The 16626-nt window shown below is 40.1% G+C and overlaps 1 protein-coding gene and 1 long non-coding RNA gene across 4 annotated transcripts; one reads left to right on the top strand and one right to left on the bottom strand.

The window, feature by feature from the left end:
• Positions 1-1225: 1225 nt before the first annotated feature.
• Positions 1226-4913, bottom strand: LOC116928505. 3 transcript variants are annotated; one of them, XR_006644222.1, is made up of 6 exons: positions 4533-4910; positions 4272-4448; positions 4002-4203; positions 3695-3898; positions 3450-3619; positions 1226-1914 (listed from the first exon to the last, which is right to left on the bottom strand). It is a non-coding gene; the product is annotated as an uncharacterized LOC116928505 (long non-coding RNA). The 3 variants fall into 3 exon arrangements; XR_006644221.1 differs by having other exon boundaries at positions 4006-4203; positions 4533-4909; XR_006644220.1 differs by having other exon boundaries at positions 3695-4203; positions 4533-4913.
• Positions 4914-8594: 3681 nt separating this feature from the next.
• On the top strand, positions 8595-10086 carry LOC123470498. Its single transcript, XM_045170801.1, has 4 exons — positions 8595-8730; positions 8797-8997; positions 9076-9571; positions 9637-10086. The coding sequence occupies exons 1-4, from the start codon at positions 8704-8706 to the stop codon at positions 9654-9656; spliced, it is 744 nt and encodes a 247-aa protein (XP_045026736.1). The 5' UTR covers positions 8595-8703; the 3' UTR covers positions 9657-10086.
• The last annotated feature ends 6540 nt before the right edge of the window (positions 10087-16626 follow it).

Genomic DNA, 16626 nt, shown 5'->3' on the forward strand with positions numbered 1-16626 from the left:
GTGGTTTTTCAAGGATTATGTTGTTCTGTGGTGTTCAAAATAAAACAAAAGGTATTTAATTAATTTTGGTTATGAATCTCGCTAGGCGATAAATGATAAATATATGTGATAATTCGATTCTTGAGTGATCAGAAGTCAGTGTTTAAAAGGTTGTCAGTCACTGAATAATACATACATCTTGAACATATTTTTAAATTTTTATGTCTTTTTATTTATTTCATATACTAAAATATTAATATAGGGCAGATACAAACGGCGAAATTAGTTGTATCAAATGAGTGTAGTTTGTAGCTCGCGCCTACTACCTTCTGTTGAAATCGAAAAAAACAACAACCAGTGTTTCACGATTTCTTTAAAACGAAATATATTCAAGGGAAAAGGGGGTCACATAAAATTAATTTTTTCTACACCCGAACTTGTAAGTAAAATTGAGCAAAAATTCAAGGGACACGGGGAAGGGCTATTCAAAATCATGGTATAAAGTAGAAAAATCAATATGAATTCCATATACCCGAAAATGCGTGTGTGTGAAGCACGTAATCAGTAGGGAAACGGGGAACGACTAAATTGCCTTGTTAACCGGTACGGCCTGACCCCTTCCGGCATGCAGAAGCATCGCTTCGGACGATTCCTCTCGGGCTTATGGAGCCGATCGCTGTCTTTACTTCGTAGTCTATGATGTTACCATGAAATATTGAAACTATATATAAAACATTATTATTAGGCATAGGGGCCCTCACTCCGTTCAGGAAGTTTCCGATAGGGTACGGCCAGGTCGCCAATTAACCATAACATCTCGGAAACCGTTTGCTCTTCCTTCAAAACTGACTCCGTATCCATGTCCTATGAAGCGTGCGGTGATCATCCCCGCCTTCAACCCGCTTTCCCACTTTTGTCAAAATCAGCCAAAAACAACATCCCTTGATATTTTCAAAAAATTACACGGCATAATCAAATTGAACGCTGATTTAGATTTAGTGATTGGTTTTCTCGTTAAACTAGCCGTTAAAAAAATTAACGAAAACAGTGCTGTTAGCTCACCAACTTAATTTATGGTTTTTAACGTTTAAATAAAAACTATAAGACCAACCAAAAATAAACCTGATTTCCGTGATTTTCATTCAATTCTGAATCGAAATCATGTATTTAAAGCAAAATTTGAAATTTAACCAAAAGTGGAATAGAAATTTGATAAACAGAATTGGTTACATTGGAGACAAAAAACTGCAATGTTATTCTCTTTTATTTAACAATAATATTTAAGCGTTACAATATCTAATGGAAAATATGGACAAAAGGCAATATTAAAACTCATGACATACAATAATAAAATGACATACGTACCTTTTTCATTGCAGCTCAAACATGGAACTTAGACAGTAGCAAACGTCAAGTTCAGCAGCCTTTGGTGGCCATTCCAGCACACGATCCTCCAAATGCCAGGCAAGTACTCACACCGATCCGTCGGTTTGCTTGTTCTCCGACCCACCAAGCATTTCCCCCAGTTCGAAATCCACCTGCATCCCCTATACGCACACAGCTTTCACTAAAATCCCATGTCATCAATGACCCGGCAGGTTCCGCTACAGACCTTTTGTACAGACCTATCGTTTGAATCAGATGATTCAAACGATGGTTTCAGGAATAATCTAATCCCACCCATAAATCCACTGATTTCCATTTCGACTACCTCCTTCATAAATTTAGGGACTAATCCAGCAACTCCAGCAAAGATTCTGCCGACTCTAACTACTGCCCCAACAACGAAAGTGTTGATTGTAATGGCTGCAAACTCATCGAGTAGACGAACAGCTTTGATTCAGCAACGCCAGCGCGTTGAACGACATGATGACTGGGTAGATATATCCAATTGGCCACAGGATGACGAAGTTGGTCTCGTTGTAGAATGGGGTTCTAAATTAATTCATAATGAAAAGAAAAGAAAATTACGACACGATAATATGCTTCGATGTCTAAGGAGAAAAAAAAAAGGAATTCAAATTAATAACAAAAATTGCGAAACTAGAGAAAGAAAGAAACAGTGTTCCTGAAAAAATAAGAAAAAACCTGTCCCGGATGGTTGAAAACGCCTTCAACGGGGCAAAAGCGGACATTTTTTTGATATATCAAATCAAAAACTACGGTACAGTAAACGGGGCTCGCTGGACCGAAACAACAATAGCGCATTGTATTATTCTTAATGCTCGCGCTCCTGGTGCTTACGAATTTCCACGTAAATCTAAAATCTTGCATCTACCACGTAGGCAAACTCTTCAAGCCTACACTGGAAAATTCAATTTGGAAACGGGCGTGGGTTCTTCAGTAAAGAAACGTTTGAAAGTGAAGGTTGACAACCTAACGGACATCGAAAAAATGGGCTCTCTCATTTTGGATGAAATGACTATAGGACCGAGCGAAGAATATATCTCACAACTAGATAAATTTGTCGGAAAAATTTATATGGGAGGAGTCGTGGAGCCCAGCGACCAAAACAAGTTAGCGACTAAGATGTTGGGCTTGGTTTTTGTTGGGCTTAACACTTCTTATAAAATTCCAGTGGCCTACTTCCTTGTCAATCAACTTACGGCAGAACAGCAAGAGGTCCTAACCCTTCATGTGATAAAAGATGTTGAGGAAACCGGATTTAGCGTAATTCGTTTGGTGGCTGACAACTTGTCGGTGAACACAACCATGTTCAAACGGATTAACGGAGGCGAACTACACCCAGTAGTGCGCCACCCAGTACAGGGCTATAACGAAGACGATCAAGTTTTCATACCGTGGGTCTACCGGCCCTTCTTCTGTAGTTTCGACTACCATCACGTCACGAAAAACGTCCGTAACCAGCTACTTCAACAAATCTACATCTAAAACGTCAACCTGTGACGGGGGATTTTGCCGTACAATTATTTGATGAGCAAACAGGCGAAGTACTCAGTGCTGTAAGAAATTGGACACCGAAACATGTAAGATCAAATAATATTGAAAAAACAAAAGGTGAAACCGGCGATGGACATGTTTCGGCCGGCAGTGACAGCTGCCATTGAAATGCAGGCTTCGATCGGAACTGAAGGTTTTGTGAACGTGGAACCAACAGTGACTTTTATGAAGCGCCAACATCGCTGGAATAGCTTACATGATGTAAGCAGTGTAACGGAGCATCTACGCTATCGCTTACCCGACAAAATGCCCTAATACTCTCCCGTGGATGAGCGACTAGATTTCTTGGAGTGGGATTTTAAACCGCAGTTACATGAATGGCAAAAGGAAATTCAAGATATCGTGAAATTATTGTCTGATAATAATCAAAACGAAAAAAATGCCATAAAGCAAACGAAAAAGAAATTTCTAACACACGAAACCTACGAGGCCCTCACTTATACAACTACTTCTACCGTAGCTTGCGTACGGTTTTTGTTGGAGGAAAAAGGGTTTAAATATGTACTCACAAGGAGATTCTCCAGTGATCCTGTAGAGCAGTTGATTGGTGCCATTCACCAGATGATTGGAGAAAACTTTAAGGGGTACGCAACGGCAGTTTCACAGGCATTTGAGAAGATCCTTCAAACAGGCATAGCCTACAACTCCATTTACGGCAATACAATCTTGTCACGCGAATCTGAAAAAGAATATGCATTGATTCGTAACTTGGAGAAATCCGAGATAAAAATGATTAAGGCGATGCAATTCTTACCAGCTTTATTTTTTCGGATACTCGAGCAATTAAAAAAACCTCCATGTATAGCATCTGATGGAAAAAACACTGTTTCTTGTCCAAAGAATAATTTTTTTTTTACAGAAAAGCTGCAGCCATCATCACAATCCTGCACTGCGGCTTTTCTCGCTGGATACACTATACGCGTTCTGGTGGAGCAGGAATTTTGCGTTGACTGTATCACTAGATTCCAAAGGACAAAAAGTTTTGACTCACTGATGCAGTTGATTTATCGCCTAGGTAATCTATCAATAACAAAATTGTAATAATGTCTAACTCCTACTACCTACTGTAACTGTTTGTTTTAGACCATGGTGAACTTTTGTACCCAACAGATGAGTATGTTTCCCGGCTCTGGACAGTGTACCTTTTTGTAAAGGTAATTCTTTCACAGATTTCAAAGTCGACTTTCTTGCTGAAGGGACTGTTTGGATTCCTTCTTTCCCACATTGAGACATACAGCACTTTTGTATGTGAAGTGGCAAGACCTGGTGAAAACAACAAAGATTTAATTATGATCATATTAAAAAAATTTCCCAAACCAATATTGGCGTACAAGAAGAAGCTACATTCCATTTTGAACCAATCAAGAAATAGCTTTCATCCAGCTAATAAGGAACGTAGAGCCAGGACCCTCATACCATGAAATGACTCCATGTTTCATCTTTCCTTCAGTTTGTGTTGTTCTTTTTTTAAAAAGCGTATGGCTTTCCGTTGAGGTACATATGCACAACTATAATAGAAAAGCGTGCTTATAAGTTAAATATTTCATAATGTGACCATGACAGAAAAATAACCAAAACCAAGTGTTACTTACCTGAATGAATTATAAAACTCAGGACTGATTTCTTAACTTTTTTCAATTACAATTAAAAAAAAAACCTGGTTATAACAATCCGTCGAAACAAGCCGAAACACACGGCGTGTCGTTGCCCTCTTGCAGCCTTCAACCCTTCACTCAACCATAGCCTTCTCTATTAGAGAAAGCCGAAAGGAACGCTATCCCTTGCATGTGGGAAAAGTGAAGCACATTTTGCTCACCTTTCCTCCCATTCCCTTCCTCCAAGGGTACCCACGGAAGCCATCTGGTGATAAAAATTATGTAGGGGGGAGGGGGAGAATCACCCGGATTTATGAGCGGTAATTTATGAACGCCCCATTTATATTTTGCCGTGAGGGATTTTAATGACGATGTTACACGGAACGGCATGTATTGCTGTTTATTGCATATGTTCATTCGCAGCCATTTAACACGTGAAGCAGTACAATAAAGTTTTTTTGTCTCCGGCTCGGCGAGAATGGGCATAACATGTGTAATTGAGGGATGCCTCATTCATTCCAAAAGGAATGAATTCATATCGATCGAAAAGTTAACTTTTAAAAATCGCCACTAGGCGATAAAACGGCTCCCGTGGGTAGACTTGAAGGATGGGCAAAATTGGAGGTAGGGAAGCCAAAATTGCTTAAAAAAAAAGCCCCAACCTTTCGGCTTTCTTAATAGAGAAGGCTTTGACTCAACGCTCAGATAGTTTTCATTTTAGCAGACGCCAATTGGGTCTTCAACGAGATAGCATTGTCGAGCGCCAGAAAGCGCAGTCGTAACCCTTTCCTCTCATTGGCTGTTGCCAGGTTACGGATCACCGCCATAGGAGGTATTTCAGTTTACAGGCCTTAAGCATTAAGTAGGCCTTGGCCTCACACGGCCTGTGGAAAAACAAGTCCGTTGCCAGGCGACGCACAAAGCCCCGCCTTGAAAACAACTTCGCGGCCTGATTTTTCCCTATCTTCATGACCGACGCGCCATCTCTCTGAAAAAAAATCTTCCAAAACTTCGAGTCGCTCTTAGATTGCTCCGCGTTCCTTTATCCTTGAGCCGATAATTGACACGACCCCTTCGTTAATCTCCGCGTTATCTCCTCTACAACATGACGTCAAGTTTTGCGCCACAGTATCTAAAATAAGAAAACGTATAAAAGATACGTACGAGACCCTGAAATCGACTCGAATGGACCGACTAAACTGCTCCGCACTCCTTTGCCATTCAGCCGATAAAAACGGGGACTCGACCGGGAGCTGCTGCGTTATTTCCTCTACAAAAGGAGACCAATCTCAGCGGCACAGCATCTAAAATAAAAAAACGAACGAAAGATTAGTGTAGACACCCCTGAAATCGCCACGTCATCAGCGCCATCTCTGGGGTAAAGTCTCAGAAAAAGTGTCGGTCGATCCACCGGTCGTTGTAGAAGGGTAGGGGTGCCTGTATCAGGGGGTTGGGAAATGCGAGTTTTGATAGAATCCCTATCGGGAAATTTCAAATAATATAAATAAATATAAATACCAAGGATGAAGCAACAATGGCAACTGTTATAAGAAATAAAATATTGATTTGTGATGACGCCCCTGATTTGTTTATTTTTATAAATTTCACGCCAAAAAGTGCCTTTAGTAAATTTTCCCATAAGCCATAAGTCATGAGGCGACTTTGTTGGAGGCTGGGGAAGTCACGTGTTCTCTGACCCCTCCCCTTTTGCCTGTGCAAGTACAAACAACTCGCAAAAAAAAATTTATTTTTAAAATATTATTTGTTTTTACTATCTAAAGTTTTAATTAAAAGCACCAACAGATTGGCACAATGGTAAGAAATCCAATTGTATTGCGGTAGTCTGGTGTTCGATCCCCGGCAGACGAGATGCTTTTGATTTTTTATATGGGTAGCTTATTAAAAATCAAATCTTTAAAAAGCTTTCTAAAAATTTATGACATTTACAAAATAAGTTTAAAAAGATTGAAGGTGAGGGAAGGACATGAATGAAATACCTAACAAAATTTTAACTTGTTAATTTATTTTGTCTAACTAACCAGCGTTGGATAAAGGTATCATGATATAACAATTATTTTAAAAAAATGATTTAAAAATAAAACAATTAACTTCTTATTTTGCTGGCTGCATGAAAACACGGGATATTAGACTATGTTGAGGTTCGGTGCAAAACCTTCAACCTGATTGGTGGTGTGTGCAATAAGCCCCGCCCATGTCCGCTAGGTGGAAATAGTATCAGAGACAAAAAGGTGACACAGCGGCTTATTGGAAAATTTCAACGTGGTCTCCGCGAGTCAAGTCGACTGTTCGGGTTGTTCGCGGAGAAACTTATCAGCCACTGTGATTGGCTCTCTCTCGCTACCCTCAAGGCCTCAACCCTCTAGCCATGTTTCCTTCCCGCTGGGATCTAGTCCGGTCCTCTAAAAACCGATCGGTACGGTTCGGTTCTTCGGTGCGAACTGTACAATCTGTCGCCATTTGTTAAAGATGGCGGCTTAAAAACTACTAACGAATTTACTACTAATAGGCATGTATTTAGCACTTTTGCATCTTTAGAAAATTGGAAACATTTAATAACCGAGTTTTATAATCTTCACCTACTTTCTTTATTAAAGTACACAGTGCCAGTTCAGTTATTGAACCGGCCTGTGCACGATTCTATAATTGAATGGTTCTATAACCAAGTGACCGATCCTAGAGCCACCTATCGTGGATTCATTCATCGCCAGCGCTTCCACTTTCGGGGATATATCCCTTTTTAGGGATTTTTTATGATTTTTTCAAAATCTATGGGGGGGAATTTTGAAATATAGGGTTTCAGGATTGTTCAGGGGGGAGTTATAATTTTGAGGGATATTTCCCTGATTGGTGGTTAAAGGAAGCCACCAAGCGACTGCCGCAGAAACTGTAGAATTAGAAGCAGCCTGGAAACCAGAGCCAGTGAACATCAGTGTCTAAAGCGAGTACTAGACTACAAGCCCTATGTCTATGGGATATGTGGTATGGGCCTATGGCAGTATTGGGCTATTGGCACTTTGGGCACTTTGGCAGTTTGGGCTTTTGGGCTTTGGCATATCCGATTATTACTTATCAGCATATTGTTTCGATTCAAAAGTGTAGATAGTACAGTATCCTGCACAAAAATCCGAACACCGATTTAATTTTTTAAAGCCACCTATTGGCGGGGTAAAGGGTTTTTGGTTTGTTTTTCTTTAAGAGGGAGGGTAGACGGGGTATGGACACATAGGGCAGGGTTGGGTAAGTCTAGACATTTTTTTTATGCCTTAAGGTATTACGCTTTAAGGCAAGTAACAGGTTGGGACATTTTTGCAACCCCCAGGGTGGTGTGTTTTTTTAAACGACAGTTGGAAATGTTGGACTTAGGCTGTGTTATATTCTCTACCCAAATGAATTAGATAGCTGCCTGTGCAGAATGTTGTCAATACCGATGGCATATGTGTAGAGGCTCTGATTGCGACGCCGTAGATCAGTGTTCGATTCCCGATACGGAATTGCGAAAATATTTGGTATCGTTATAGCATTCTTCATTCGAATTTGCTGGTAATATTAATTACTTTAAAACGAAGGGGTTTATTATTTTTTTAATTATTAAATATAAAAAAAGCACATATTGCTCGATAAAAATTTGTTTCATATATAATCGATAATTTCTCTTAAGGTAACCACAATTATTTAACACCTCATCTGGAATCGAACACCGATCTCCAGCATCACACTCAGAAACGCTACACCTACGCCATTGACAACGACGTAAATGTTCACAGGCAGCTGAAACATAAGCTAAATTGTTTCGGTAAGAAACATTACTAAGCCCAAGCCCTAAATTTCCAACTGTCTTTAAAAAAAACACCACCCTGGGGGAAACAAAAATGTCCCGACCTGTAACTTGCCTTAAAGCGTAATACCTTAAGGCACTTTTTTTAAATGTCTAGACTTACCCAACCCTGCCCTGACGTGTCCATCACCCCGTCTAACCTCCCCCTTAAAGAAATACAAACAAAAAACCCACTACCTTGCCAATAGGTGGCTTTAAAAAATTAAATCGGTGTTCGGATTTTTGTGCAGGATACTGTACATATGAAAAGTTGAAATCTGAGAAGAAGGCAGTAGACCACTAGGCCAGTAGCCATTAGGTTACATAGAAAAAATGAATCTTGCAACTGTAACAACTGCTGTAAGTCTTGGCTAATAGGTGATGAATAGACACCAGTTTCATCTACATATTGTATTCACCATTCAGGAAAACCCTTGTTCAAACCAAGGAAAGATGACTTCTTTTTTAACAAAGAAACCAAAGGAAGACCAACCTAATTGCTTTCAGTCATTATCTGCAATATCTCCCATAACTATCGAAGGATTGACCAGCACTCAACCAGAGCCCCAGTCTTCTTCTAGTTCTAACTCTGAATGTGATGAAGACGAAGAGTCTGTCATTGAGATGGTAAGCAACCAGACTAAATAGTAAAAGAATGTATTCCCAATTTCAATATTGAAACAGTTATCAATGTTTGGTTTTTAGGACACATCTAATTTTCATCTCAGTCCCAGTAATTATAACAAAAAGAAGAAAGGCCGGTTAGTGTCAGTGATAACCAAGAAAAAATACAGAGAAAATTTTGTCAAGGGATGGCCCGAATTCTGCGATTGGTTGGAAAGACGATTTCATGGTGGCCGAGATTGTTACGTTGCATATTGTAAAATATGCAACGAATTCAAGACAAATGGCCAATCTGAGCTGCAAAAACATTGCAAAATGCCTCGTCATCTTAGGTTTAAACCATTACTGTCAGAGAACACATCTCTTCGCGAAATAATGAATTCTTTTACGTCTTCAACCCTTGGCAACCAAGTCGTTAGGATGGAAGTTAAATTATTACTGTTTATCGCCGAACACGATTTTCCCCTTTCTTTGATGGACAGTCTCTTAGTTGTTCTACGTTCCTGTTTCCCACGTGATCCAATTCTGAAACAACTCTCAATGGGAAAACAGAAGAGTTCTAACATAATTCGATTCGGTAAGTGTGTCATTGTATGCTACGAAAACTCAATAATCTTTCAATTATTTATTTGGTTCAACTAGGATTATATAATAATTTATAAAAAGCCGCTTTATTACAGAAAGATGATTTTAATGCAGAATCCGAAAAGGATGTGACTGACATGTCAGTAGAAGCATATCGGAAAATAGTTTTAAATGCGGAAAAAAACTCAAAAAAATGTTCCCTAATCTTGCCGTCTGCATTAAAATGATCCTATCTATGCCATGTAGCAATGCATCTAGCGAACGCGCTTTTAGTATCGTGAAAAACATCAAAACTAATAAGCGCAATTTGACGATATCCAGCCTCATGCGGATTAAAAACTGGTTAAAAACCCAATCTTTTACTGCAAGCAACGCTGTGATTTCCCAAAAAATGATTTCTACTGTCCAAGGTGTCAAATCAAATGCCCCAATCAATTCTTATGTCGAACACGAAAAATAATTGATTGATAATTGGTCTTAATAAAGTCCACATCTCTCATTTTGTAATCGTTGAGAATATTTTTAATGTGTGACTTATGCTGTTGCATAATTTTGTTATTTGTTGGAGCCATTAAGCCATTTAATGTTTCCGGCTGTGTACTGTTTTTTTTTTAAATTCAAATTTACAAAGAATTTAGCAATGTGAAAAATTTAGGGGGAGTTACAGGGATTTCGAAGAATTCTTGGTAAAAAAAAAATGTTTAGGGATTTTAAGAGGGAGTTTTTATTTATTTATTAGGGAAAAAATTCCCTATCTGGCAACCTCTGGGCGCCCCTGTATTCCAAAAGTTGAAGCACTGTTCATCGCTCAAACTTTGACGGTCTATGATTGTAGAGGTGTACAGCACAGTGGTCATGCTGTTCGCTATCAAAGTAGAGTTCCGCGTTCAAATTACCGCAATGACAAAATTTAAAAGATTTTAAATCTATGTGTAATATAGGCAATGGGTGTTAATGGTAAGATACTAATGTATCTTCATGGATATGGAACCATCCATTGTGTTGTGGGGCCGAGCAGTGTTTGCTCCCACAAATAAATATTGTCGGGATATTGAGGCCCCATGGACTAGTTGTCCGGCGCTCCTGTATCAGCTATTGACCGCAACTCTACCCGAGATGTCCGGCAGCCTTGTCAGCGGATATTTCCCGGGAGCTGCTGTCCACAAAAGTGCATAAATACTTTTATGTGTCCCTTACTGTCCCCCAGTCTACTTATATCTGTTGTAGTGTTATGTACGTTTACGGTGAATAAACATGTCTTAGTCACTACCCGGGTCTTCAAGTAACTCCCCGCGTTACAATATATCTAAGCTACAACTCGACTTAATCTGTTTATTTGAACACCAATGAATACCAAAAGGACACAAATCACAAGAAAGGGGAAATTTGAGGGAAGTTCTCACGAGGGGTAGCCAACGGGAAAGTAGGGCTCCCTCAACCACTTTTCGATCCGAAGGTGTACGCGTGTCTGACTTTTCTGACTTGAGAGGCAGGTGAGCCGCCTTGGGTCCATCTAGCGGTCGGCTGTTCTACTAGTTGCGGCCTCACCGCAACACTCAGCCCTTCCTGACTTGTACAAGGGAAATACACAATTCATCCATTTTGAGAGACCAAAACAAAAAAAAACTAAAATAAAAAAGCCAAACAAGGAAACAAAACATAAACAGACATGAGTTTGAAGGGAAAAAATAAATAAATCGAAACAATATACAAAAAGGACCACCCCCTCCCAAACTCCCTCCCCCTCCCAAATTCCCTCCCCCCAAAAAAACCCTAACCAAACGAAAACCAACACAAAAACAAAGTAGCAATTTCAATGCAAGACAGAACAATATTTTCCGCTGTCGCAATTATATTGGGGGTGAGAAAACGATTTTTGGTAAAGAGGAGAAAAAAGATAAATGTAAGATAGAAAAAAAATATACAAAAAGAGAAATGAAAAGAAACTAAGATAAACTTTCATTTACAATGCAAGCTTAACTGTGGTCAAAGTTGAACCTAGTCGTCATGCCAGCGTGGTGGTTGGCTCTGTCTCCCGACGGGTGCCTCTACTGCCTCTACCGGCTGGACTAGCGCCACCTCTTTCACGGTTTCGGCAACAGACGACAAGTCATCTTGCGAATCTTGCGCATCGTCCAGCAGGACTTTATTTTCATACTCAGTCAGCTCAGAATTTCCCTCTACTTCCCACTGCGATAAGTTGTTGCACACACTTTTTTCACTACTTGAAAAGGCCCTACGATCTTAGGCAAATTATTTTTATCATTCCTTTTTTGCTTAACTTCTTCCTTACTAACACCAGTTCACCCCCACGTGAATCCTCTGTCACTCGGCGTTGCGGTGCACTTGTTCTTTCACCTTCCTTTGTTTTTCTACAATTCGCAAACGGTCCACATCGAATAGTTCACCAACTCGTTTAACAAACAGTTCGTAAGGCTCGGCACGCTCGGGTGGCTAACGGAACTTGTTCTCATTGGCCATCACTGGTCGCAGGCCATAAACCATTTCAAAGAGCGAAACCTCAGTAGCGGATTGCTTGGCGGATGTTGACCGCCATGGCTGCTCCTTGCAATTTAGAGTCCCAGTCGGAGTGATTGGTTTTCAAGTATGCCGCGATGGCCACTGTCACCGTAAGATTGAGTCTTTCGAATAGACCATTCATTTGCGGATGTTCTGGTCCACTAGCAGAGTTCCATTTGCCATTCTACCATTTTTCGGCAAACTCGAAAGATGAGAACGCAGGAACTTGGTCGCTCACCAGTCTTTTTGGATAACCATGACGATAAATGATGTTATCCTGGATGAATGGTATGACGTGATTTGTAGACGTGTCGAGAACGGTTGCTACCTCCACCCGTTTCGTCAAGTAGTCAATAGTCACTATCACGTGCTTGTTTCCGGAAAGCGTCGTCTGCAGTGGGCCTAGATGATAAAGGCATAACATTTCAACGGCTTGAGAAGGCGGAGGAATCGGTTGCAATTTTCGAACGCTTTGACCAAAAGTAGGCTTGGGTAGCTGACAGTAAGTACAGGAAGATACAACCCCAATAACGAATACATTTTCAATTAAAATATCCAGAGTCATAGACTACTGGTTGATCTACTATGGCTATTTTCTCTCTCAGAAAAGGGGTACCCTCTTGCGAGAACACTATACGAAAAAAACGAGGATTTTAGGGCGGGGAATAAGAGTAGTTTTTTGCCTGGTGCGAGCGCCATCTGCCTATATATGGGTCTGTGCGTGGAGTGAACACCAAAACACCCGCAAGAGGTGCTCTCGTCTGGTGGGAAACGTCTAGTGCTCCCCGCAAAAGGGAACCCATTCTCTAAGAGGGAAAATAGCCATAGTGGAGCAATCAGGGGTCTATGACCCTGAAATATCGAATAAAAATGGAATTTAGGCCATTAAAAATAGAAAATACCTGTACTAAACAACAACCAAAATGAGATTTTTTGCTGAACAAAAATAAAATTACTTATTCGAAATTGTATTCAAAATGATACAACTTGGAGTTACAACGAATAAGAATAACAAATACGAATAAGTCAATTTTTTTCCGACGAATAACGAATTATTGCTCGGTTTTTTGCGTTATCCTTTTCGAAATTTTATTCTAGAGTTTTTTTCGACAGAACACTGGCGAATACAACTCTGGTCTATTACATGACCAAAATGCTCAACTCGTGGGGTTAAGAATACACATTTGTCAACGTTAAGCGTCAAACCAGCCTTTTCCAAGGCCAAAAGCACGCATTATAGCTGTTTTTGATGCTCCTCAAAGCTTCATCCAAAGACTAATACGTCGTCCAAGTACAGTATCCGGTACAAAAATCCGAACACCGGTTGGATTGAAGTCACCTATTGGCGGGGTAACGGGTATTTTGTTTGTTTTTCTTTAAGGGGGAGGGTAGACGGGTGATGGACACGACAGGGCAGGGTTGAGTAAGCCTAGATATTTAAAATAAATACCTTAAGATATTACGTTTTAAGGCAAGTAACAGGTCGGGATATTTTTGCAACCCCTAGGGTGGTGTGTTTTTTTAAACGATAGTTGGAAATGTTGGACTAGGGCTGTGTAATATTCCTTACGCAAATATTAGATAGCTGCCTGTGCACTATTATCTGGATACCGAAGAGTTAATAAGTTAGTGTTAAAGTTAATAATATATATTAATTTGTTAGCAGTGGCAAACAAAACGTTCTAGTAACCCAGACATACTAATGGGGGGGGGGGCTGACACACATTAATGATAGAGCCGAGACAAAGGAACCAAAAACGCGCGTTACCCGTGGATCAGGTTAAGCAACATGGGGTTGAGGTTTGGGTTCCAACACCCTCTGTCAAACCCAAATTATTGCTAGGACAACAAATGAAATAAAATGAAAAAGGGAGAGATAATTATTAGTTATGAGTGAAAGAAAAGGATCCAATGAGCCTAGGCAGGTATAGAAGTGGTGAACATAACACAAAAACATATTGTTTAATAACGAATGATTAACTTTGGAACTTCGGTGATGCCAAACTTCGTTGATGCCAAGCGCTTTCTTAAATTTTTCATGACGCTCAGCTACTAGTGGTTTTGTAAAGATGTCAGCAGTTTGATCTTCTGTGCCGAAATATGTGAAAAAAAAATTCTTTTTCTTTTGTTGAGAACGAATTTAGGGGTACGTGACTCCAATATATTATGTTCTGTTGTGGAGTTCAAGATTCTTGACGATTTTGATGGTGCTCTGGTTGTCACAGTGGAGGGGAGTCGGTATAACTTATTCGTGCCGAGCTGTTTGAAAAGTCGAGGAGTCCGTACAGCCTCCTTCGTCGACTCACTTGCGGCGACGCGTTCAGACTCAGTAGTGGACCAGGCCACACAGGTCTGTACCTTTCTGAGCCAGGACATAGCAGCAGCGTTGAGTGGAAGGACATAGCCGGACCGTGAGCGTCGCTTATCCTTGACTCCAGCGTAGTCTGCGTCGGTGTAGCATTCCAGTTGATAAACACGCAAGAGCTGGTCGGTGGATCCAGAATAGCAGAGACCATGAGTGCGGGTGCCTTTGGGATATTTAAAAATGTTTTTTAGGGCCTTCCAATGGGCAATGCCAGGGTTCTCGCAGAACTTGGCCGCTGCGCTGACCGCATAAACGTTGTCGGGGTGTACAGCGGTAGCAGTATAAATAAGACTGCCAAAGAGAGGCTGAAAAGTTACTTGACGCATACTCAATATCCGTCTAGTTAAGGGGTTCTATGTCTTTGGAAAGATGAGTGTTTGGATCAGCTGGCCCAACAACGAAGGTATTGCAATCGATCATTGCAAATTTAGAAAGCACTTTGTCAGTATACGCAGAGTTAGAGAGATAGATCTTTTGTTGGGACAGTCCCGATCAATATTCCAACCGAAAAAGTGGTCAGCCACATTGAATGAGATTTTGATGTTGACAGCAAGTGCATTGATAAAATCGCGGCCATCTTCGGGACGTTTGCAAATGAGGAAACCATCGTTGACCCATCGCCATAAGTTCCGTCATGGTGATGCGAGTGTAGACACTGGGATCTTCGTGTTCATTATTGACACTAGCTCCAACTCAAGTGAGTGTGAGCTTCCATGACGGTATTCTGGAGAGCCGCGGTTAGCCGTAGGCTTTGAAGTTACCCAGTGAAGGTAGCTATTTTTGATTCAATTGGTAAATTGCTCGAGATCACGTAGGGATTGATAAGCAGTTGCAATTGTATAAAACTTAGGAAACAGAAGTTATGGTAGGGGAGACCGGGGCTAGTTGGCTCACGAGGTAGGTTGCTTATTTCTAATTTAAAAATCCGTTAATTACCACCTGCTGTTTTCAAAATAGCCAATAGTTTCAAAATCGACAGTTAGATGGTCTGACGTTGTTTCAGTTTTTCTACTGTGCGAAATAAACGAACAGCATACGAAAAACGTTTTCGACAACTGCCGACCAACTTTTTTTTTCTCCGTGCTTTTCTTTTTCTTGGCGTAGGTAAGTGATTTAAAATTATAAGCTTTAAATGGATGAATTCATCATTCATTCAGCTTTAATTGGTTGACATTAAATTTTTTTTGACTGTTCGCTAACATTTTATAAATAATAAATAGTGGACCAACTCCCTATAGGGGTAAGTTGGCTCTTTTTTGAAGGGGATAGTTGGCTCAAGTTGTTTCAGTGTGATGAAACAGAATTTTTCGTTTTTTTTTTTCTTTAACATAAGAAATGAGCATTTAGGAATTATATTCGAAAAACAAACAATGCTTCAGCATCTCCCGACCTTATTGGAAGGGCCATTAAGTTGGCAAAAGAAGAAAACCAAAAAATGTCTAAGGCATTTAGTATTAAAAATAAAGACAAAATTGGCATTGAGTGTGACGCTGACTATTCTTCCAGCAGTGTTGGATAGATACAGTGGACTGGAATCTGCTATCAATGGTCATGCGAAACATGTGAAGAAAATGTCGACGATTACATGTGTGTTTCGTGTGCTAATGTGAAATTACTTGGAGCAACTTGCCCCGTTGGTATGAGCAACCTGCCCCGGAGACGGGGTAAGTCGCCCATTTAAGGTGTCCCAATAAAACATTTTTTTCATCATGATTGCATTATTTATTGTATTTCTTGTCTCAAGACATTTTATAGATAAGATATTTATTAGTATTATAAATATAAGTTTGTCTCATTTTGATGAAAAGTAAAGGCTTGAGACGCATCTAACAAAAAAGTGAGCCAAGTAGCCCCGGTCTCCCCTACCCACCCACCCATGCACATTTCTTATAAGCTGTTTTGTTTTTTATTTGCTCATAGGTATAACATTTATTGACAAACAGTTATCATGCAAGCTGGATGACCGCTAGAAGAAAATTCATATTTTTTTCTTTGCCTGAAAGATCTGTGGTCGTGGGGTGCTAGGGTGTTCTGTATAAACACAATTTTTGATTTTGACTGTGGCGTCTAAATTTCCCAATGCCAAACTATTTTGCTAGTTAGCTGATTTTTTATTTTATTTCTCAAAGTTGTTTGACCCAAGCGCAGCGCGATTATATTTT

This window comes from Daphnia magna, linkage group LG3 (genome assembly GCF_020631705.1).
Source record: "Daphnia magna isolate NIES linkage group LG3, ASM2063170v1.1, whole genome shotgun sequence".
NCBI lineage: Eukaryota > Metazoa > Arthropoda > Branchiopoda > Diplostraca > Daphniidae > Daphnia > Daphnia magna.

Excerpts from the sequence above, each read along its gene's own strand:
- LOC123470498 (XM_045170801.1), top strand. The coding sequence starts at position 8,704 with ATGAATCTTGCAACTGTAACAACTGCT. Across the intron at positions 8,731-8,796 it reads TTGCAACTGTAACAACTGCT|GAAAACCCTTGTTCAAACCA; the intron begins GTAAGTCTTGGC and ends TTCACCATTCAG. Across the intron at positions 9,572-9,636 it reads TTCTAACATAATTCGATTCG|GATTATATAATAATTTATAA; the intron begins GTAAGTGTGTCA and ends TGGTTCAACTAG.